This window comes from Oryctolagus cuniculus, chromosome 10, assembly GCF_051225735.1.
Source record: "Oryctolagus cuniculus isolate XC-2025 breed Fujian yellow rabbit chromosome 10, ASM5122573v1, whole genome shotgun sequence".
Lineage (NCBI taxonomy): Eukaryota > Metazoa > Chordata > Mammalia > Lagomorpha > Leporidae > Oryctolagus > Oryctolagus cuniculus.
In genome coordinates this window covers 31451405-31475256 of record NC_142876.1, presented here as the reverse complement: position 1 = coordinate 31475256, position 23852 = coordinate 31451405, and the positions used below count along the sequence as shown (strand labels likewise).

The window sequence follows — 23852 nt, the reverse complement described above, 5'->3', positions numbered from 1 at the left end:
GCTAGTTTCTCTATAAAATCACTTTTGAGACTAATTCTTTGGTCTGTTGGAAGGATTTTGATGTTATTTATTATGAGTATTGGCCATTAGACTTTATTTCAAGAAATTAATTACCTAAACACATCAAATACATATATCAGTGTATAAGGACAGTGGAGAAGTTTTTCTTGTAACTTTTTTCCATAGTATTGAGCATAGAATGAACCTGAGGGTAGTAGTTTCACCTTGTCTTGGCCATAATGGCCTGCTTTTGTGTGGTGTGATGATCCACTATGTAAATGCTTGTTCTGGTTGAAGCTCCAACCTTACCATCATGGTAGGTAAGAGTTGGCTATCTTGGCTGGTTTACATTTTTTAGGGAATGTCAGAGAGGCTATTGAACATAGTTGTTTAAAGATGATCAGAATTCATAATCCATGTGATCAGGCCAGACCAGTTCAGCCCCTCAGAATCTCTGCACCCATTACTTACCATTCATATTAAAGCACTGAAGTACATCTGACAAGCTCTCATTTTACCTCACAGTTTTTGTGGTAGAGGTTATTATACTTGACAAACCGACTCTTGCTTGGAAATGTAAAAGATGTTTTAAAGTAGTAGAGCTTTGTTAAAGTAGAAGAACATAAAGTAGATTAGAATCACCTGTAATTAAGCTTTTGTTAACTTTTAAAATTAACATTTCAGCATGTTGCCTTCCATAACATATAACAAAGTTTGTCACACCAGATATACACCAATCTTCCTTTTCCTCTTAATGTTTCATTTTAAAAAATGATTTGTTTGTTTATTTGAAAGGCAGAACAACAGGGAGGGACGGAGGGAGAGATCTTCTATATGCTGGCTCACTTCCCAAATACCTGCAACATTCAGGGCTGAGCCAGGCTGAAACCAAGAGCCTGTCTCCTGCCTGCATGGGTGGCCAGGACCCAAGTATTTGGGCTGTCATCTGCTGCCTCCCAAGCACATTAAGAAGAAGTAGAATTGGAGACGGAGTCAGGATTCAATTCCAGGCATTCTCTTAAGGAATGCAGGTGTCCTAAGCGCCAGCATAACCCACTACACACAGTGCGTACTCCTTAATATGGCATTTTCAGCATGTAACCAAAATGCAGTAGTCTCCCTAGAGTGTATGAATTTTGGATTATTTTTAGCTAACTATAAAAAATAAGTTCCCTAATGTTCTTTTTGGCTGTTTTTAGTGTTTGCTATTATGAGGGTGTGAACATTTAAGGCTCTTCATCACATCCAGCCGTGCTGCTTTAAAAAAATATTTATTCTGTCCAGGAATTTTAATGTGCATGCATTATATTCTGGGGTTTTCATTTTGTTTTATGACAGTCTTACTGATTGGATGGGAGAATTGTGTCTAGATTAATTTGCATTTCTTGCTCACTAATGAAGCTGAGAAGTCCTGTTTGGCAAATTTGTGATTTTTTTTTTTTTTTTTTTTGGTAAACAGTCTGGTCATGTTCTTTGCACATTTTTCCTTCTTAATTTGTGATAAGTAACCTGTTGGTGTTTTAACTATTTGGAAACTTTTTAATGTTAAGTTAGGCACTGGGGGCTAATGGTAGAAGACCTCTAGACCACATGAGGAATCCCATGAAGCACAGTAGTTGACCTTTTTCCTAGACTGAATATGTAATGACTCAATGGCTAACAGCCCCATGTGCTTATTAGAAACCTTTTGTAATCTGGTTGTGTTTTTGTAGCTATTTAAAAAACTTAGTAACCACATTAATGATAAAATGTTGAGATGGAGTAATCAGGTAAAAACTGTCTATTTTTAGCCTAATGAATGCAAACTAGACAGGTAAAGTCCAGTTTATAATTTGGCTTTATGTGAGAATAATCTAGGAAGCATTTAAAATGTCTGTTCTGCCATACTGCAGCCCTTAAATTAAGTGCACATCTTTGGGGTGTGAGCTGTGGAATCTTTCTAGAGCTGCCTTGGTTTTGACAATGAGCAGCCAGTGCTGTGAACTACCCAGGTAAGCAGTGATATGTTAAGTCTCTCATGGTTAAAAACCTGTGTGAAACTGGAGTTTATAAGTTATCACTGACAAGTTCTGTTACTGTGAATCAGTATCAAGTTCTAAAAAGTAGAGTTTAGTTTCTTTAAGTCATATTAGTTATAAACTATGGCATTCAATATTAACAAGCATGAGCACCTTCTACTTCATTTAAGTGATTATTTGACAAGCATGCATTGTTTAAATCTGGTTTTCTGAATGTTATAACACCTGGATCTGAAATTTACAAGCTGTGAAGTCTTATTGGTGGTAACCTGTGGAATCTCTCAAACAGGTATTTTTGACCAGCTTTCCCTAACTTATTATTCCCTAATTTATTATAGTAAGTGCTTAAATTAACTTTGTATATGCAAAAGCATAAACTTAGCTTTTGATATGTCTATTTCTCAAAATAGGATTTTTCTAAGTGTTAATAAAAGGACAGGTGTATTTAAGGTGAGAATATGATCCTTGGTCTTGTTTTTAAAAATAGACTTCATTATTTAGGGCAGTTTTTAAGTTCACAGCAAAATTGAGCAAAAGATAGAGTTCTCATATGCCCTCTGCTTCTATATATCCATAGCTTCCCCTACTATCAATATCCTGCACCAGAGTGTGCTTTTGTTAGCATGATGAATCTATGTTGACAAGTCCTTGGTTTGCTGTTAGGGTTCAGTCTTCTAAGTTCTATGAGTTTTGACATGTGTAATTGGTTCTTGTTTTTAAGGCCTCAGTGTTTCTCTGTCTGTGTGTGTTGCTGGTAGCAGCCTTTATGAGGCCACAATTTAATCTTACCCAGCATAAATGTTTTCACATCATTTTCTGAACTCAGCTTTTAAATACTCCTTTTTTCACTGAGAAATATGTAATGTCAAAAATCAAGTCAGATCAAAGTTGCCATCTGATTTCCTGTCCTATACGTAAAAGTTTGAATTATACAATACTTATAATGGGGCTTAAAGAAAGTTTAATATTCTTTAGAGTCCATGTAGTTTGTTTTTCCATGAGCTAAATAGCATCTTTTGGGGAAGAAGCATGTCCTTGAGGAAGTCTACATGTAAACAAGACTTAAATCTTTTTTTTAAGTTTTTTTTTTTTTTTCTTCTTCATTTGAAAAGCAGAGTGTCAGGGAGAGGGGGAGAGACATTGCTGGTTCACTCCCCAAATATCTGTAGCAAGCCAGGCCTGAGCTGAACTGGAGCCAGGTGTCAGGAGCCAGAAATTTCTGGAGTCAAGTTCTTGAGCCATCATCTGCTGCCTCCCAGGTGTGTTAGCAGGAAGCTGGATTGGAAGTGTGGAGGAGCCAGGACTCAAAGTAGGCACTTGGATATGGGATGCAAGTAGAACTTAACCTAACTCTGTGCTACAGTGCCGGCCCTTAAACAAGGCTTTTTAATAAGTGAAGACAGTGTAAGGGAAGAGTAATCAGGAAAAGATGTGAGGATTTTCTTTGCTAGATGGAATTGTGCTACAAATTTGTCCAATTGCCATTTGGACACTAAAGATGGGTGATACAACTTCTTAAAAAGTTCTTACTGTCCAGGAGAAAGACAGCCTGTCTTGTTATTAAGACATGGGAAATCGAGCCGGCGCCGTGGCTCACTAGGCTAATCCTCCACGTTGTGGCGCCGGCACACCGGGTTCTAGTCCTGTTCGGGGCGCCAGATTCTGTCCCGGTTGCCCCTCTTCCAGGCCAGCTCTCTGCTGTGGCCCGGGAGTGCAGTGGAGGATGGCCCAAGTGCTTGGGCCCTGCACCCCATGTGAGACCAGGATAAGCACCTGGCTCCTGCCATCGGATCAGCGCGGTGCACTGGCCACAGCGCGCCAGCCGTGGTGGCCATTGGAGGGTGAACCAACGGCAAAGGAAGACCTTTCTCTCTGTCTCTCTCTCACTGTCCACTCTGCCTGTCAAAAAAAAAAAAAAAAAAAAAAAAAAAAAAAAAAAAAAGACATGGGAAATCTTTGTTTCACATCTTCATAAAAAGCCAGTATATGATAAAAATGAACCATAATTCCAGAGATTCCATGGGGTACATACTTTAGAGCATTTATTTTTCTTTCTTTTCTTTCTTTTTTTTTTTTTTAAGATTTATTTATTTATTTGAAAGAGTTACACAGAGAGAGGAGAGGGAGGGAGGGAGAGAGAGAGAGAGAGAGAGAGAGGGGGGTCTTCCATCCGCTGGTTCACTCCCCAAATGACCACAATGGCCAGAGCTAGGGAGCTTCTTCTGGTCTCCGACGTGGGTGCAGGGGCCCAAAGACTTGGGCCATCTTCTACTGCTTTCCCAGGCCATAGCAGAGAGCTGGATTGAAGAGGAGCAGCCAGGACTCGAATTGGCACCCATATGGGATGTTGGCACTGCAGGCAGTGGCTTTACCTGCTTTCCCACAGTGTCAGCCCCTATAGAGCATTTCATAGGACGCTTCTTTATAAGACTTCTTGATGTTGGGAGATGGTATAAGCCCAAGATTGATTTTACTGACATTCAATTATTTAGCAAGTATTTCTTCACCTAGTATGCAGAAATCTTTCATGATGATCTAATCTTCTTTGAGGAGACAGACAATTCATTATAAGCTATCAGGTGGGGATATGTTGTGCATAATAATAAAGCAGGATATAAGTGATGAATATAAATCAAGTGGGGTAGAAAAACTGTTTTAGATAGTGTCAGCCAAGAGTGGTCTGAGCAGATCCCAGAGAATGAAGGTTTCAGTAAAATTGCGTTAGGAGAAACTCAAACCAATATGGTCTAGCTTGGTTCCTAAATGGGAATCCTATGAAACTACTCTTCTCCTGGCTATTAATAGCCATACACGTGTCCACATATTTGGAAAATGCAGGGTTATGTGTAAATAGCTTAATGTGCTTTCTACAGGGAAGGATAGGATTTGTTCACAACTCTGTTTCGGTGGCGTGCCTTTTAACACCCTGCACAGACCAGTGTTTGTAAAAGCTGACTCAGAAGTATAACACAGATTCTTGTATACCTTTTATGTGATTTTTCTTTAAGGCTTTTTTCCCACTTAAAATAACTTTTGATAAAAACCAGCTGAGAATTATTGTGTAATGATTTATTATAAGGCAGCTAGTAAAACAAGTGTTAAAAATTTTAAAGTGAAAGTTAAAATACTGAATGGCACAGTGGTTCTCAATCAAAATTATATATTACCATGGAGCTTAAAATGAAACAAATCTCAAATGCCTTGGAGCCACCCCCGGTACCAGTCCAGGTTCTCATGTTCAGCAAAGATTGGAAACCTCTTTTATAAATAAGTCAGTTGTGTAATAACAGAATATATGCTTCCAAGCAAATATATTGAAACTGTGGAAATGGTAATATTGTATTCGTCATTTTATTATTTTTCTTGGAATTCATTGCTTTCGTTTGGTTAATAAATTTAGATGCTGCTTATCAATGCTGTATCTGTCAGGCTGGTCTTAGCAAGGCTTAAGCCATTTTCCTGAGTAAGTATGTTTTAATAAAACTACACTTTTCTGAACTAATAATGTTTTATCAAATGGGCTCAATGTCTTTAAAGCTGACTTCTGTCCTGCTGGGGGATCTGAAGGAATACCCAGGGGAATTCCAGGATTACTTGACAGGGGTGCTGTGTGTGATGGGAACTGCATAGGCAGTGTCCTAGAAGAGGCCATGAGCTTTTTCTGAGATGCGGAGGCAGAGAGAAGTTCTGCATATGGATGGAGACATTAACCTTGATACTGGCAAAGAGAACAACCGGGCTTTTGGATCCAGGGGACGTAAAATGCAACTAGTTGGCCAAAGAACTTCCCCTATCATCCAGTCAGTTGCTTACATGCAGATGCCTGTTTCTCAGGTATTGCCACCACAGCAGCCCTTGGCCCTCTGTGACTTGAAAAATGTTGATAGTACATTAGTAGTCCCAAAGACTTAACAACAGTGTTCCAGGTAACGTTGCTGAAAATGGAAATATTACAGAACCTTTGACTCTATTACAAAATTGTGTTAACTACTTTTTGGATTGCTTACGAAAGGTTTTCTTTTTGTACACTGTATTTTTTTGTGTTTTGAAAACAACAATAGTAAGCAGTTTCTTGTTAAAAAATAGGTACTCACCAGTGCCATGGCTCAGTTGGCTAATCCACCACCTGCGGCGCCGGCACACTGGGTTCTAGTCCTGGTTGGGGTGCCAGTTCTGTCCCGGTTGCTCCTCTTCCAGTCCAGCTCTCTGCTGTGGCCTGGGAAGGCAGTGGAGGATGGCCCAGGTGCTTGGGCCCTGCACCCACATGGGAGACCAGGAGGAAGCACCTGGCTCCTGGCTTTGGATTGGCGCAGCGCACCGGCCATAGCAGCCATTTGAGGGGTGAACCAACGGAAAGGAAGACCTTTCTCTCTGTCTCTCTCTCTCACTGTCTAACTCTGCCTGTCAACCCCCCCCCCCAAAAAAAAAACCCCAAAAAATAGGTACTCAAAATAGAAAGCTGTGTTAGAACATATTTAGCTTGAGTTTTGTTATGTGTGGTTGGGACATACAACCATATTTATATAATAATAGGGGTTATCTTTCCTTTATGCTTTTTTTTCATGCCAGAAATAACTTGAAATTGGGAGAATTTTAGTGGAACCAAATAAGTAAATAGTTATTTCTTTGAAAAACTCTAAGCATTTGTCCTCTACAAACCTTTTTTTTAAACTTTTATTTAATGAATATAAATTTCCAAAGTACAGAATATGGATTTTTTTTTTTTCAAATCAATAATCTTTTATTGCATTATTAAAATACCACAAGACACAATCTGGGTTCTTGTTTCTGCAGCCGGATAACTTTTAGGTCTTATTCATCAGCCTGTTGAACTGTTCCTTTTTCAGAGACATAGATACCATCCAAAAATTTTCTGATATCTTTATTTTTAACTGTTGTTGCCTGCTGAATCAAAGCAGCTGAATTTGAAACAAGTTCAATGTCATTTCCTTCAAGCACTAATTCATCTTTCTGGGCTTGAGACACTGAACAGGCAACACCTGGCCTCATCCGAACCCTTCGGATGTACTTTTCACCCAAGAAATTTCTAATTTCAACAAGAGACCCATTCTCTTGAATAACCACGTTGATGGGGAAGTGAGCATACACTGACCTCATCTTGTATCGGAAGCCCAGTGTAACCCCCTTGATCATATTCTGTACGTGACTACAGATCGTGCGAACAGTTGCCAGTTCCTTTCTATTTCCCCACCATTTGTCAACCCGGAGCCTCTTCTTTTTCTTTCCCAGGAGACTGAGTTCCACATTGATGTGATTGAAGTCCCTCCGCAGGGTTCCTCTGGGCCCCTTCACAATGACTGTGCGCCCCTTCAGACTGATGTCGACATTTTCTGGGATGTCAACCGTCTGATTGCTGAGAATGGTCTTCATTCTCGCAGTAGATGCGGCAAAGAGCCAGAATATGGATTACAATGGCTTCCCCCCATAACGTCCCTCCCACCCGCAACCCTCCCCTTTCCCACTCCCTCTCCCCTTCCATTCACATCAAGATTCATTTTCTATTCTCTTTATATACAGAAGATCAGTTTAGCATACATTAAGTAAAGATTGCAACAGTTTGCTCCCACACAGAAACATAAAGTGAAAAATACTGTTTGAGTACTAGTTATAGCATTAAATCTCAATGTACAGCACACTAAGGACAAAGATCCTACATGAGGAGTAAGTGCACAGTGACTCCTATTGTTGACTTAACCAATTGACACTCTTGTTTATGGCATCAGTAATCACCCTAGGCTCTTGTCATGAGCTGCCAAGGCTATGGAAGCCCCCTGAGTTCACCGACTCTGATCATATTTAGACAAGGCCATGGTCAAAGTGGAAGTTCTCTCCTCCCTTCAGAGAAAGGTACCTCCTTCTTTGATGACCCGTTCTTTCCACTGGGATCTCACTCACAGAGATCTTTCATTTAGGTTTTTGTTTTTTTTCCCCAGAGTGTCTTGGCTTTCCATGCCTGAAATACTCTCATGGGCTTTTCAGCCGGATCCGCATGCCTTAAGGGCTGATTCTGAGGCCAGAGTGCTGTTTAGGACATCTGCCATTCTATGGGTCTGCTGTGTATCTCACTTCCCATGTTGGATCATTCTCTCCCTTTTTTATTCTATCAGCTAGTATTTGCAGACACTATTCTTGTTTATGTGATCCCTTTGGTTCTTAGTCCTATCATTATGATCAATTGTGAACAGAAATTGATCACTGGGACTAGTGAGATGGCATTGGTACATGCCACCTTGATGGGATTGAATTGGAGTCCCCTGGTATGTTTCTAACTCTACCGTTTGAGGTAAGTCAGCTTGAGCATGTCCCGAATTGCACATCTCTTCCCTCTCTTATTCCCACTCTTACATTTAACAGCGATCACTTTTCAGTTAAGTTTCAGCACTTAAGAATAATTGTGTATTGATGACAGTATTCAACCAAAAGTATTAAGTAGAACAAACAAACAAAAATACTAAGAGGGATAACATATTAAGTTGTTCATCAACAATCAGGACGAGGGCTGATCAAGTCACCGTTTCTCATAGTGTTCATTTCACTTTAACAGGTTTCCTTTTTGGTGCTCAGTTAGTTGTCACCTATCAGGGAGAACATGTGGTATTTGTCCCTTTGGGATTGGCTTATTTCACTCAGCATAATGTTTTCCAAATTCCTAACAGGGATCACTTTTCAGTTAAATTTAAACACCTAAGAATAATTGTGTGTTAATTACAGAGTTCAACCAGATTCCCTTCTGATTCTTTTTGGGAAATCAACTAGTTTATGCCACCATGAAGTTCCTGAATGAATGTTCTAGATGAATGTTTTTATATCATTCTTCCATATGTCATTTTTTAAAAAGATTTATTTATTTGAAAGTCAAAGTTATACAGAGAGAGAAGGAGAGGCAGAGAGAGAGGTAGATCTTTCATCCACTGGTTCACTCCCCAGTTGGCCACATTGACCGGAGCTGTGTCAATCTGAAGCCAGGAGCCAGGAGCTTCCTCCAGGTCTCCAATGTGAGTGCAGGGATCCAAGGACTTGGGCCATCTTCTGCTGTTTCCCCAGGCCATAGCAGAGAGCTGGATCGGAAGTAGAGCAGCTGGGACTCAAACCGGTGCTCATGTGTGAAATGTGCCTATATGTGCAGTGCTAGCTTTACCCACTACACCACAGCACCCGCCCCTCTGTATGTCATTTAAAGAATTAATTTGCTGCTTGTCTTTATGAACGATAATATTAAATAGCACTTAAATACAGGGAGAATACATTTTTTTTGAGTATTCACTCTGCAGTTAATTTACAAGATACTTATAAGGAAAGCAAACTAGAATGGAGTATGGTTTCAAGCTTGAGAAAAATAGCACAGTAGTCCTCCCTTATGTGTGAGGGATGTGATACATGCCAGGACCCTCAATGAATGAATCCAAGGGTAACACTAAACTCCATATAAACTGCCCCTAAAATGGACATACCAATGATGAACTTTAATTTATAAATGATATATAGTAAGAGATTATTAATAATAAAATAGAACAACTGGAGTAGTATACTATAATAAAAGCTTTTATGAACATTGTGACTAAAAGTACCTTATATTGAGTTCACTCTTCCTGTGATTATGTGAGATGCTACTATGAAATTACTTATGGTGAATGATGTAGCTACATAAGGGTTATTGAGCACAAGTGCTGTGATACTGTGACAGTCAATCTGGTAACTGAGACAGCCACTAAGTGACTAATGGGGAGGTAGCATAGAGAGGATGGATATTACTGGACAAAGGGATGACTGGTATCCCAAGGGGATGGAGCCAGAGGGTGGGACACACTACTCAGAATGGTACAAAATGTAAAGCTTACAAATTATTTCTGGAATCTTCCACTCAGTATTTTGGTCTGTGGTTGACTATGGATAACTGAAACTGAGGAAGGTAATACCATGGATGAGGGGGAACCATTGTATTTTTTCATTGCTACGCAGATGGTTTTTTATTTTGAGCTTTAACTGAAAGCTCAGTTCCTGAGGCAAAAACCTGGCAAACATTACAAAGTAGAGTTTTATGATAACCCTCATACAATGGGTATCTCTAGAGGGAAGAGATGAAACAGTCTATTAAGATTATGTACTGAATGAGTTTTTAAATTGCAAGAGACCAAGTTTACTAGCTGTTACTAGGTTTTCAATACAGGTTTTGTATTACCAGTTTAATTTTGTTTTCAGTTCCTGAGCTAAAAACTTAGTTGTGTTAAAGGGTCCAAGAAGTGTGTCAAAGGGATAAAATAACGGGATTGAAAAGTCTTGCAAAATAATGGGTGTTTTTTAATATGTGGTCTAGAGTTGGGAAATACTGGTGTTTTATCTTTTCAGGATTTGTGGTAGAATGAAAATCTTCAATAGAGATATATAAGTTAACGGTTTTAAAAATATTTTGCTTTCTGCTGGTTTTATTTTTGAGGAACTGAGTCTTTTCCTTCACATTTATTACTTAGTTATCAATATGAGGAGGGTTAATCTTACTATTTAATGAAGCTGCAGCTTTGGAAAATAGTAAATTCTGTGTTTAATAAGGGGAAGGATAGATAGTATATTTGGAGACTGTTGATTTATCTTCATATTTGTCAGTAATTTTACTCACAAAAATTGTCACTGCTTTTTTTTTTTTTTAAGGGATTTATTTATTTATTTGAAAGTCAGAGTTGGAGGGAGGGAGGGAGAGAGAGAGAGAGAGATATCTTCCATCCACTGGTTCACTCCCCGGATGGCCCAACTTCCAGGACTGGGTCAGGCCAAAGCCAGGTGCCGGGAGCTTCATCCGGGTCTCCCATGTGGGTGGCAGGGGCCCAACTACTTGGGCCTTCTTGTGCTGCCTTTTCCAGGCCATTAACAGGGAGCTGAATAAGAAGTGGAACAGCCGGGACATGAATCAGCACCTATATGGTGCTGCTTTACCTGCCACCCTGCAATGCCGGCCCGTTCCCCCCCGCCCCCCTTTTTTCTCTTTTAAAAAGATTTGGTACTATGTTAAAATATTTGTTACTAATAGTAATAGACTAAGCCATGTTTTTCCTTTTCTAGTTTTGAATGGAAAGATAATTGATTTTTTTTCTTTCACCTTTCAGAACTTGATGTATGAGAATTGGGAGTGAACTTTGGGGAAGACTTGTGAATATATTCAGTTCTTGTGTTAAGAATATAAATGCACAAATATATATTGATCAAAAATTAGTAGGTCACCTTTCTCTGTTGTGTAATGACTGTCTGATTTCCTGAAGTTAGTGTTTGACCAGTAGAAGGTTTGAACACGAGGCAGCTTGCAGTCAATAATGTGTTAGTTTGCCTTTTCACCATAAAATATATAACAGTTTAATATAACTGATGAATTTTTCTCTTAAATGATAGTTTGACACTCATAAACCACTTCAGCTAACTTTTTTAATGTAAGTTTTATATCAGTGGTAAGAGCATGTTGGTTTTAGATGACTAATTAAATTTGACTTATAATCTTTACTTGAAGTTGAGATATTTTCAGGAAAATTTATTCTGTCTTTGCCTTATTCCTGGGATTACAGATTTTTATTGGCCATGGACTTTTAGACAGAAGTATTAATTTCAGCATCTTAATCTACATTTTTATGCATGTATAAAATTCCTCAAGCACTCAACAGGCTTCTTTTTTGTTTCATAATATATATTAAGCATGTCCTGAAGTGCTTTTTATTTTTATGATGGGAAAGATCAGTTCATCTTTTAAGAATGACAATAACTAGCAAGTTATTGCTAATATTATATTGACTGGATATATTCTAATTCTTGTTGTTACTGGATAACAAGAGCTCTGCGAACTTTCTGTTTTGCCCTAAAGAAAAAAATTTCAGTTGAATGGAATTACAGATTTTAATAATTAAAATTCAAGGTAAGAGTAACATTTTGAATGTTTAAAACAAATGCTAATAATTTTGAAAAGCCTTTCTACACAATTTCAATTAAATATGTGGTAGGAGAAATTTTGATGGAAAGAGAAGGAGCATCATAATACCCTGATTTAATTCACAGAACGTATGCTAAAATATTGGAAATGTCTCCTGAAATACGGTTTTACAGTCTGTGTTTTGGAGAGTATAAGAATAGTATTTTGTAATAGAAATACATAAATTTCCATCCTGATTTTCAGTTTCTCATAGTGTCTTGAAGATAATGGGTTGTTTTCTTAAGGAGCACCTTTTTTATTTATATTTTTAAAGATTTATTTATTTATTTGATAGGCAGAGTTAGAGGCAGAGGCAGAGAGACAAGAGAGTTCTTCCTTTTGCTGGTTCACTCCCCAAATGGCCACAACAGCTGGAGCTAGGCTGATCCAAAGCCAGGAGTCTGGAGCCCCTTCCAGGTCTCCCACGTGGGTGCAGGTGCCCAGGGACTTGGCCATTTTGTACTGCTTTCCCAGGCCATAGCAGAGAGCTGGGTCGGAAGTGGAGCAACTGGGACTTGAACCAGAACCCACATGGGATGCAGACACCACAGACTGTGGCTTTACCTGCTGTGCCTCAGGGCCAGCCTCCATGGAGTACTGGTGTTTTTTTTTTTTTTTTTTTTTTTTTTTTGATTTGACAGGTAGAGTTATAGACAGAAAGAGAGAGAGAGAAAGTTCTCTTCCTTCCGTTGGTTCAATCCCCAAATGGCTGATACGGCCGGCGCTGTGCGGATCTGAAGCCAGGAGCCAGGTGCTTCTTCCTGGTTTCCCCATGCAGGTGCAGGGACCCAAGCACTTGGGCTATCCTCCACTTTGCTCCCGGGCCACAGCAGAGAGCTGGACTGGAAGAGGAGCAACCGGGACTAGAACCTGGTGCCCATATGGGATGCTGGCGCCGCAGGCGGAGGATTAACCAAGTGAGCTATGGCGTCGGCCCCTGTTTTTTAAAATAGTTATTTTTGCTTCAGAATGACAACACTTTTTCCAGGTTGCACAATTTAAAAATTCCTCCTTTAAAATGATTTTTTTTTTGTATTAGACATTTAAAGTAGTGTTGAGTATTTGAAGTAGTGTCCGTATTTTATTTTTACTCAGCTACTGTTGTGGGTTATTGTTCTTTTCCACTGAGCCAGTGTTGGTATTCCTAAGATTACAAGTAAAAATATTAGTAAGTAGGAATTACTTTTGAATTATGTGTTAGCAGTTTAAATCTTTCTTTTAAAGATTTATTTATTCATTTGAGAGGCAAAGTAGAGATCTTCCATCCGCTAGTTCACTCCCAAAATGGCCACAACGGCCAGTGCTGTGCTGGTCCAAAGTGGGAGTCAGGGGCCCTCCTGCAGGTCTCCTGTGCTGACACTGCAGGTGGATTTATTTATGTAAATTTATTCATTTGAAAGAGTGACAGGGAGAGATCTTCCACCCCTGGATTCACTGCCCAAATGGCTGTGATGGTGCTAGACTAGACCAAATCCAGGAGCCAGGAACTCCATCTGGGTCTTCCATGTGAGTGGCAGGGGCCCACGTACTTGGGCCATGTTCTACAGCTTTTCTAAGGCACATTAGCAGGGAGCTGGATCAGAAGCGGAACAGTTAGAACTTGAACTGGCACCACAAACTGCAGCTTAACCCACTAGAATGCAGGCCTCTTACCTGCTAACCTAAATGCCTGTGCCTGGTGGCATTGCTATGTAGTTATTGTGTAAGTGCCTAGTGGTCCTCCCTTCATTTTCCTTGAATTCCCTTAATTTTCTTTGAATTTATACAAGGATAAGGACTGTGTCTTGTTTGGTGTTTGGATTTATATGTAGTCTATAAAAGGTTAATGCTAAAAAGAAACATCTTCTAATTTACAGCACTAATCCAAACATGGTTGAAATGCTTTTTATCTAAGAATAAAATCCCATATCTGGATTACTTGATTTTTAATATGTGTATATGGAGTTTCCCTTTGTCCAATCTAGCAAGTGTTTAATATTACAGCTTGTTTTCATGGGCTAGAGAATTAAGACTAAGCTGTAGACTTAGAAAAATAGTCATTCCATTTAAAAAATTACCAAATTTGTAAAAAAACAGGGAGGGGGATGTCAGGAAACAAATTATTGTAACTCTGTTACTGGCTGTTACGTTGATATGTCCCAGTAGTATTTGATATGTCCTAGTAGTATTTCTCTCTAATTCATGCCATTTAGAGAAAATTATCCCCCACCAAAGGTAAATGTGCCTTTTGATAATCTGTTTACAGTCTTCTTTCTGTCTAGCTTGTACTAGTTCAATGTTCTAAGACGTTACACCCTTAATCATCTTAAGGGAATTTAAGCAGCAGATTAGAATGATGTGGTCATTTGAGCCACTTACTAAACAGTAGCTTTTAATTATTATTAAATATGTGCATTATTAAAATTGACTATAACTAAAAACACAAATAAAATTTCATTTAGAGACTGGTAAAATTAAAATATTAGGTTTAATATTTGGTGTAACATTTTTTAAAATTTAGAAGTAAAATAAAGGATTCTGTTATTGGTGTACCAAGAGTAAAACTTACCTGTTTTTGTTACCAATTCAGAAATGAATCCAGTCTTAACAATGTATATATGTGTGTATGGGAATGCACATGCACACCCATCTTAAGAATTCTGAAATAATTCTGAATTTCATTAATATTATATTTGACAAGTGGCTAGAGGCAGATAACTGCTGTAATCTACAGTGATTCTAATGGATTCAGGTCATTAACACCCATATAATAAACATTCATTGTTTATAAAGGTATGTAAGAAAAAAAATTGCCTACATATAAACCTAGTTTTGGTAGCCTGGCTTTTAAAAAAAAAATTGAACTTTCATTTTTTTTTTTTTTTTAAGGGGAACAAATTTCACATATTTTATATATATAGTTTATATAGTGATATTTCCCACCCTACTAGCCTCCCTCATTCCCGCTCTCCCTCCTCCTTTCCTTATTTTTCTTTTAATTTTTGCAGTGACATACTTAAAAAGCAAAAAGATCCTGGTTTAGTGGGAATATAGACAACAGCTATAAACAATAATTGAATGGAAAAATGACCATTCACAAGCAAACTGGATACAAAATATACGAGAATCAATTTATTTTACTTTACTGCTCTTATTCCTTACTATTACATAGATATAACAAAGGCATGCCTTTTGGTACAGGTATCTCTTGGTTTATATAAAATGTATTACCTAAAAATTCATCTTTAAGGAAGAAATTATATGACTAGTCCTTTCATTGAGCAAATAAAACACCCTAAGTTGATATTACTGATAATTTTCAGTTTTGATATTCAGCTAGCTTTGCTTAAAGATATAGTTACATAAAATTTACAGCAAGATGGTGGATAGGTTTAATGCTATCATCATGAAATTTGTTTAGAATAGCAAATTATATAGATAAGTGTCCTTACAAAAAGATAACCTTGCAAAGTAGTTGACACATTATTTTATTTAGCTCTTAGTTATTTCCCTCCTTTTCTTTTTTATTATTTAAATAGTACATTGAAGGCACAGTGAAGATTTTTCAGAATGCCCCATGTCAGAAAATGTAGTATAAAACAATTCCAGCAAATTCATCAAATTTATACTGAAATTTAATTATTAAATTTATTCTGTAAAACAATATTTCAAAGAAAGCTATTAATAGCCTCTCCAAAAATGGTGTATATGCCCTCAATCATTGTATGATAAAACGTGTCATTTTAATTTGTCTAGGAGTTGTATGAATTGTGAATAATATGAATAACTTCTGAGTTTCTATAATTTAAATTTTTTTCATGGATTTCTGTTTTTATGTTGTCCGAAGTTTAGGAAAGTTAGTTGGAGTTGGAACCAACCTGAAGTTTACTAGTCCTGAGTAGATATTTTCGTATTGTATTAAAATAACACAACAAAACATAAGTGGCATAGAAAATGAAGGAATAATTTATGAAGTGTATTTTTTGATAATGAAGGCTTGCTTATTTTTATTATAACTTTTAAGACTTGGGAAGAATGTTATCAACTTACTGTTTTCCTTTCATTGCATTTTCTTTATATCTTTTCCCTAACTGTACATTTGAAATGTAACCTAGATAAATAAACATTTTGAAAAAGAAATGTTTCCTGTGACTCTGTTGAGGGCAGTGTTGGTGTGTTAGTGATTGATTCCCGGCCAGTTAGTTCACGTTGGGTCCTCAGTCAAGAAACCTGCTTTGCTTTAAATAAAATAGCTGGTATTAGTTTACACATAGTATAATTAAAAATTGATTTTACCTACTTTTGGGATAGTTTCCAGGTTTTTAAAATTGGTATGTTGAAAAAAAATAAACCACTAAGCACAAAAGGGCAAGGTTCTTTCCCTTTTAAAATGGTATGTCCTACTACATCATCCTGTTAAAAATTGAGGAATTTTTGTAAAATAACAATATTTAGCATATTACTATTTCAGGAAGTCATCAGAAAGCTAGAATGTATAGATCTTTAGCAAAGTAAGTAGATTTGAGGATGTGGTTAATGTTTACCTGAATGTTTGTGCTCTTCCCAGGTGTAGATAGTACAGGCAGTAGGTCATGGATTTATCTCTGAAATAGAAAGATAAATTGTAAGGTGATTTAAGTATCCTTTTTGTGTATTTGTAGGTTCCCAAATAAATTACCTGATTTATCTTTTGAATAACTTTGCTTGATTCTAAGCCTTTAGTTAGTGGTGAAGCATTAAGTTGTGTTTCTCTTTTGACCAACTTTTCAATTCCTCTGATAATCTTGAACTTTTTAACTTTTTGATCATTTCAAAATGGCAAATGTCAATATCAGAGAGCTTTTCTGGATGGACATTTCCTATAATATATGGACATAGTATATGGATATAAGGACAAATAATCATTAAAATTGTATTTCCATGTTGGAAACTTTGTAAAGTTTAAATCTGTAGTAATTGAAATGAGTACAGTAGAAAAAGTATCAAATGGATATTGATTCAATTTTATTTTTTAAAAATGGGTTGACTCCAAAATTTCAGTACATTTTGCTATATTTAATTTCAATTAAATACATACATTTTTGTCTTTACTAAACCAGCTTTATGATATTCTGAAGAAACTATACACATATAGCTTTCAGTTTTCAAGGCTGTTTTTCTATATAGAGTCTTTTGTTGATGTAATTTTCCAGGAGATGCTTTGAAAATGACTTTTCAAATTGTTCTGTATATTCATTTTTTATAGTTAAAGAAATATAACACAGGCGTTCTCTTTAAGGTTTTTTTGTCACTTGTGCATGTAAATTTTCATCTTGGTCAATATTCTGGTATGTGATGAGAGGCTCTGCTGAGATGCAGAGTCCTGTCAGCCGCTTTGGAAGTTTGCTTCTTCCCTGATCCCTCATACCTACCTCATTCCTTTTCCTGGCCACCACGCATGCGTGCCGGTTAGGTCCCTTGGTGTGGTAATTTCTACCAGCTGAGCTATCGAAGGATACTAGCGTGGTAATTTCTAAGAACCCTTCTTTCAGATGAACATTTTTCGAGTTTTTCTGAAATGAAGCTTTGTCTTGATGTTGGGTAGAAATGCTATTGGATCTAGGGGCCCTTTGGCAGCAACAACATAAAATTTTTCTTCCTAGTGAGAAGGTTGGAGAAATGAAGTATGGCAGGTAGGAAAGAAGGCATTTCCTCTGGGCTTTGTCAGACATTACCGTGGCCTTATACAGGGGGTCAAAGGGTCAATCCTTAAATAGTCCATTACCTACCTTTCTTTGGGCCTAACACTTTTCAATATAGAGAGAAAGAGGAGTGGTGTTTCCAGGTTTCTCTGGAATACAAAATGAATTCCTGTTTCGTAGGTTCTGACTTCATAAAGAGACTTTACAACATTTGTGTCAGTGGAAGTGCTCTATTGGCAAGTATGATGCTAAGTATGGACTGATCCAGAAATGATTTCTGTTAGGCTTTGAAGCATTTTTATCTGAATACATACAAGCTAACATTTCACTGCAAAGAAAAATATAAAAGTTACACCTGAATGATTTTATTTAACTGTTAATTTCACAAAGCATTTGCTTAACAGGTTTGGTTCATCTATGACAATATAAGACCGGCCCTGGCAGTGATGTTTCCTCAAAGCTTCTTGCATGCAGGCTGTGTCCAACAAAGTGTACATGCAAGGGCAAGAAAACAAGTAAGGAAGCAGGCAAGTGCTAATTATAATCAGAAGGTGACGCAGAGGACCAGCACTTAAACTGCTGTGTTCTGTGTTACATCTTCTTTAACCTTCACCATAGCCCTGTGAAGAAACCCAGGAGTGAAATAAATTTGTTTGAGCTTGGTAGTTAAGGAGCGGGCAGGGCTTTAACCTGTGTGTCTGCTGCCAAAAATCTTTACTTCCTGTGCTTCTCCCAATCCCCTCTGTATATTCCTCTTTCCCTCAACAATGGGATCAACTGTAGATTATTCTTATTCCATGTAATTAGAACTGAAATTTCTCAACTGTGAAATATGAATGATAAAGTATGCAGAATTTAAAAATTCGGTGCTTCTGGTTGTCAGATTTGAAAAGAGGAGTTAATCATGGATAAACACAGTAAAGGAAAAGTTAGGTTTTGTTTTTCTTTGTTTTTGTGGTTCAGATTTTTTTCTGAGACTTAGAACATATTTGGAAAGGAAACATTCATAGAATTAAACACTTGATGGCAATATTGCCAAAGGCTTAAGATTATAAAAAGCTGTCTTCACTATGTCTGGAATGTGTGATGACACAGATAATGTGGGGTCTTCAAAAAGTTATGGGAAATGCATGTTATGAAAAGTATGCATGGATTTCAGATTTTTTTTCACCAAAATAAACATCTCTTAATTGTCCACAAACCTTTTGAAGTACCTTATACATCTGTATTTTGGTGTTTGAAAAGTTAGAATCTATTTGTATAGGAGATTGAGAGGGCACACACCTACTTACAGCATACAATGGATGAGTTCATGTTCTTAAAGGAAAACTAACTGGTGGATTGCTTCACTCTTTTTCTTGCCTTGTAATTGTAACAAACAGCATTAATATCAAGATTTTAATCAATTGGAGAGATAGCACCTGTATTAGCCAAAAATTGAGTATTTGCTGTTTCGTTTACCTTTATAGAGATGTACTTTTACTGATTGTAGAAAAACTAGTCAAATCATTATTATATACTTAGAGCTTTAAGATTTTAACAGATACCAGAGTAGGCAGGTGGGAGAATGTGATAAGATACCTTAAGTATTGTAAGCATGGAATGTGCTTATGCTAATGACTAAATCTCAGATTGGAAATGTTTCCATGGATAACTATTTGAAGTGACTATTTTGATTTATTGAAATCAAAACTCTGTTTTAGCAGCATAGAGGAATAGTAAGTGAGAACAAGGGAAGATTCCCTGTGTTTCTCCTATTCTGTAATGATGGGCATTATCAGATAGATAACTGTTCCTGGTTGAATTTTCTAGCCCCTTTTCAGCAGTCTCCATTTTTTTCTCTTTTTTGCTGCTTTTTAAAAGAAATAGTTACTGTAGTCCCTTACCTATTCCTAATTTTGGGCGTCAGGAATCATATTTTTAAAATATCACAAATTTTCACCATCACTTAGCTAATATTCATGTAGTGAATATTAGACTGCTTTAAACATACCTTCTTTAACCTTGGTTTGCTAAATTTAGGTGTAAGATGGTCTTGGAGTGCGAGTTCCTTGACTGTGGTTAGGGATATTAGAAAGGCAACCTTTCCATTACCTTATTGAAATCTGTATGATATTGACTTGTCATCATTTGAGTATATTGGAAATTAAAAGTAACAGTGATCATAATTTATTTTAATTGTTAAGTATAATTAAAATATGAAAATTGTACTCTTTGTTTATGATGAATACTAAATTTAAGCTAAGTTATAAGGTGTGCTGTTTGGAAATATGGAAGATACAAGAATGAAGCCAGATAACAAGTTTGTGCTTGTATTTCCTACTGATGAAGACTTTCAGACAAGTTATTTCTGTGGGTAGGTGATGTCGCTCTGCATGTATATATACATATATATACACTTATACTTTTTGCATGATTATACATGTAGGAGTGGTACAATTTTGACTTGACTGTTGACCTGTTGCCTCAATTTGGGGTGGGGGTGATGTGAGGGCAGGAAGCTTTGAACAGCTTTAATGATACAAATTTTAAAATCAGTTGCCAAAATAATTTACTGCAAACATCTGAAAAACAAAGCTTTTTTTAAAAAATAGAACATGTGGTCAAATAGTCAATATTGTACTTGGCCCTCATATCTTCTGCACCCTAGTATTTGGACATCACACAGTATCTTGGTTCCATAATAATCATTTTGAACTCTGACGAGAACTCCATAGACTGATGCAGCTTTCTTTTCTCTTCAGAAAAGAAAAACCCCAAATATAACCAATATTTTGCTGTTTGAACTAAAATTCGTTACCAGCTGATACTAAGGCCACACCATTGAATATTTGACTCACCCTTTTAAGGGAATTGGAAATTATTTTTTGAGTAAGCTAAAATTGTCATGATCGTCAGAATTTCATATTGTGACATGTCTGTTTTTTTATACAGTGGCACTTATTTGCTTTTATGTTTGGTCATTTTTTTTAAATGTTGCTATGTAAACCTATGGTTTGGGACTTAATTTTAAGGGATTAATATCCCAAGTGTGTTCCATGTTTTTGTTCAGTGACAATTTACACAATGGATGTTTGTATTATTACAGTACTCCCTCATTGTGATATAGTTTTATGATTCATTGGCATATGTATTCCACCGTAGTCAAGAGTTTCATAAAATAGGTGTATTTATTCATTTATTGAATGATATCATAGATTTTATGGAAGTAAATGGTTTGCTTGCACTTCATAAATAGTTCTTGAGAGAGAAACATTTCTTTATTTCTGCTTTGTTCTAAAATGGGGATAGTAGAGGGAGTTCTTACTTATGCAAACTTTATTTTTGCTTTTTGCTGTTAACGTTAGAAAAAGTTAGCATTTAGCATTTTAAAGCATGTATCTATTCTACAAGCATGAATATTGAGTTACTTTAGCATGAATTGCTGCAGTGTAATTACTTTGGGACTCAGCTGTCATTTTCAGCTAGTTAGTATGATTTGGGATCTCTTATTTTTCCAACAGGAACTTTAGTAGCTTCCTCTAAAATCACTTGTAAGTTTGCATATCATTTCCTTGGAGTATGAGCTGGTTGTCTTTCTCAGGGAAAAGAAAATATAAATATCCCTCACAAGACACCTAAAGCAAAATCCTGAAAATGGATTTTGTGAGTCTTTTTTTTTAGCAGAATATGCAAAATGTATAACATCTCTTATTATAAAAGGGCTTTACTGCCAATAGATGTTAGTCTAGTAGAGCTCCAGTGTTAGCTTTTTTCTTTTTTGAGTAAGTAGGAAAATGCACAGATGTGTCATTTTCGTCTCTGAATCTGTTAAGGACTTTCAATGTTAGCTACCAAGAAAAAGAACTAGATTCATTCCCTTAACACATATAAATTGAGTCTTGATGTTTGCATCAGTTTTTTTCCTTTAAAAAAAAGCCAGTTTCACTTTGAGGAGTCATCATCCCCTTTTTCTAAACTCTGTTGTTCCTTAGGAGTGTAATGGGAATTCATTGTAACACTGTTCAGTATAGTCTTGTCTTCTGTTCTTCATAACACTGCTTTCCTCCCAAAATGTGTCCCTCATCTCTGTAAGCTTGGGTTATCTTTTCCACTTTCACACATCATGTAAAAATATTAGATGTATAGCTTTTCTGATCAGAAAGGATGCTAAGGTAAAGGGCAATTGGCATTTAGAGGGCTCTTTTCGTTTCAGAACTCTTTTTTCACCCCACAAGTTAGATACCAGTGTACATTTTCTTTCCTCCCTAGATGGACCTCCAGTTGTAGCTCATTATGATATATCTGACACCAGCTCTGACCCAGAAGTGGTAAATGTGGACAATTTATTGGCGGCTGCAGTAGTTCAAGAGCACACTAATTCTGTAGGCGGCCAGGACACAGGAGCTACCTGGAGGACCAGCGGGCTTCTAGAAGAGCTGAATGCAGAGGCAGGTTGGTCTCCCCCACCCCCTTCTCTGATGATGTGATGTGCATGTATCCTGGCAGCTGTTTTCCTTGTAGAGCACCCTGCTGATGAGAGCAGGGCATGCCGGAGACATCTGGCAGGGAATGATTGTGACTATCCAAGCTGCCATTTATAACTGAAAAGATTTGGGTAGCATGTCTTTCATCTAATCAGAAGGAAGCAAAAATGCGACGATAATTGTAGGCATCTGTAGATTTCAGTAGTAAGATTTCTTGGGTTAAAAATGCCCAACATGCAAAAAATACTCAGATACTCGCATGTTTTTGGGGCAGCTCTTTCCCTCACTTAATTCTGGATAAGCAGCTTTGCAGCTTGGGTAGGGAACTGTTGAGACAACCCCAGTGGGGCTGTTTCTGTGCAGCGCTGCAACTGTTTCTTCTGCTTCTTGGTGTGGAGTGTTCCTGTCAGTTCACTTGAGTAGTATCATTTATCTTTTCTAACCCTTTTGTTTCAGTTTCTTACTGCTATCTCAGAAAAAAAAAATCCCGTTCTCTATCTTGCTTTATGTATCTTGGCTCTATGATTGTTAGCAGTGAGAATTCTGCCTTAAAATACCCACTACTATTATTATTATTTTAAAGATTTATTTATTTATTTGAAAGAGTTAGAGAAGGAGAGGTGGGAGGAGGAGAGGAAGGGAGGGAGAGGGGTAGAGAGAGAGAGAGAGGTGTTCCATCTGCTGGTCCACTCTCCAACTGGCTGCAACGGCTGTAGCTGCACCAATCAGGAGCTTATTCCAGGTCCCCCACATGGGTGCAGGGGCCCAAGGACTCAAACCACCTTCCACTGCTTTCCCAGGCCATAGCAGAGAACTGGGTATGAAGTGGAGCAGCCAAGACTTGAACCGGCACCCATATGGGATGCCGGCACTATTATTTTTGAAAACCTTTCACAGTGCCCCAAGGTCTCCTTCAGTATCTTCCACAAAACTCAGCATTCTTTCTACTTTGTTTACTTTTAAATTTTTATTTGAGAAGCAGAAAAATAAATAAAGTACCCCCATCTGCTGTTCACTCCTCAAATGCCTACAATGGCTGGGACTAGGTCTGGGCTGGAGTCAGAAGTTATGGATTGTTCAGGTCTCCCATGTGGGTGGCAGGAAGCTAGTCAGTTGAGCCTCCCTGCTGCCTCCCAGGCTCTGCATTAGCTGGAAGCTGGGGTGCAGACATCTTAACTGCTAGGCCAAATGCCTGCCCCATTCTTTCTAGTTTAAATATTAAGAAAAGTACTGATGTTTACATTTATGAGAAGAAAGGGAGTGGATTGAGAGAGAGGCTGTTATGTAGTATATATTTTCTTACTTTGATGAAAGTAAGAAGTTATAATTTTCTAGTTAAATTAGACATGCTTTGATTTTATGAAAATCTAGCAATTGAGTCACTATCCAAAATATTTTTATGGATAATGAGTTTTATATTACAAAATATTCTAATTTAGAACTTTTTATATTGAGGCAGAGCTCCACTAGTTACTGTCCTGAATTCTTCCTTTTAGAAACTTTGATTAGAACTAAACAAAAGTAACTTATTTGTTGACCTTCTACTACATTTATGGTGGCTAGTTTTGGAACAAGACCTGACTTTGGTTTTGGCTGTGTTTTGATTGCTAACTGCCTGTTTGACCTTGGATCAGTTGTTTCCCCTCTGTACTTCAGTTTTTATATGTAAATCCTTGCTTTGCCCAACAAGGAACTTTTAAGGATTTATTAATACTATCATAAGTGTTTTGAAAGAAATAAA

At 37.3% G+C, this 23852-nt stretch overlaps 2 protein-coding genes across 17 annotated transcripts in view; one reads left to right on the top strand and one right to left on the bottom strand.

The window, feature by feature from the left end:
* The window catches only part of ARK2N (arkadia (RNF111) N-terminal like PKA signaling regulator 2N), a 108092-nt gene that overhangs the window by 62401 nt on the left and 21839 nt on the right, over positions 1-23852 (top strand). For 8 of the 16 annotated variants that reach the window (XM_070050258.2, XM_089305181.1, XM_070050255.2 and 5 more), the window contains one exon: positions 21897-22079. The exons of 7 other annotated variants lie outside the window; for them this stretch is intronic. In XM_070050258.2, coding sequence (XP_069906359.1) covers positions 21897-22079 — 183 coding nt within the window. Of the gene's footprint in view, positions 1-5418; positions 5482-11137; positions 16105-21896; positions 22080-23852 lie in introns of those variants that run through there. One more of the 16 variants, XM_089305185.1, reaches the window with a different exon arrangement.
* On the bottom strand, positions 6733-8956 carry LOC138843206 (large ribosomal subunit protein uL6). Its single transcript, XM_070050265.2, has one exon. It carries the CDS (start codon positions 7407-7409, stop codon positions 6831-6833), a length of 579 nt encoding a protein of 192 aa, XP_069906366.1. The 5' UTR covers positions 7410-8956; the 3' UTR covers positions 6733-6830.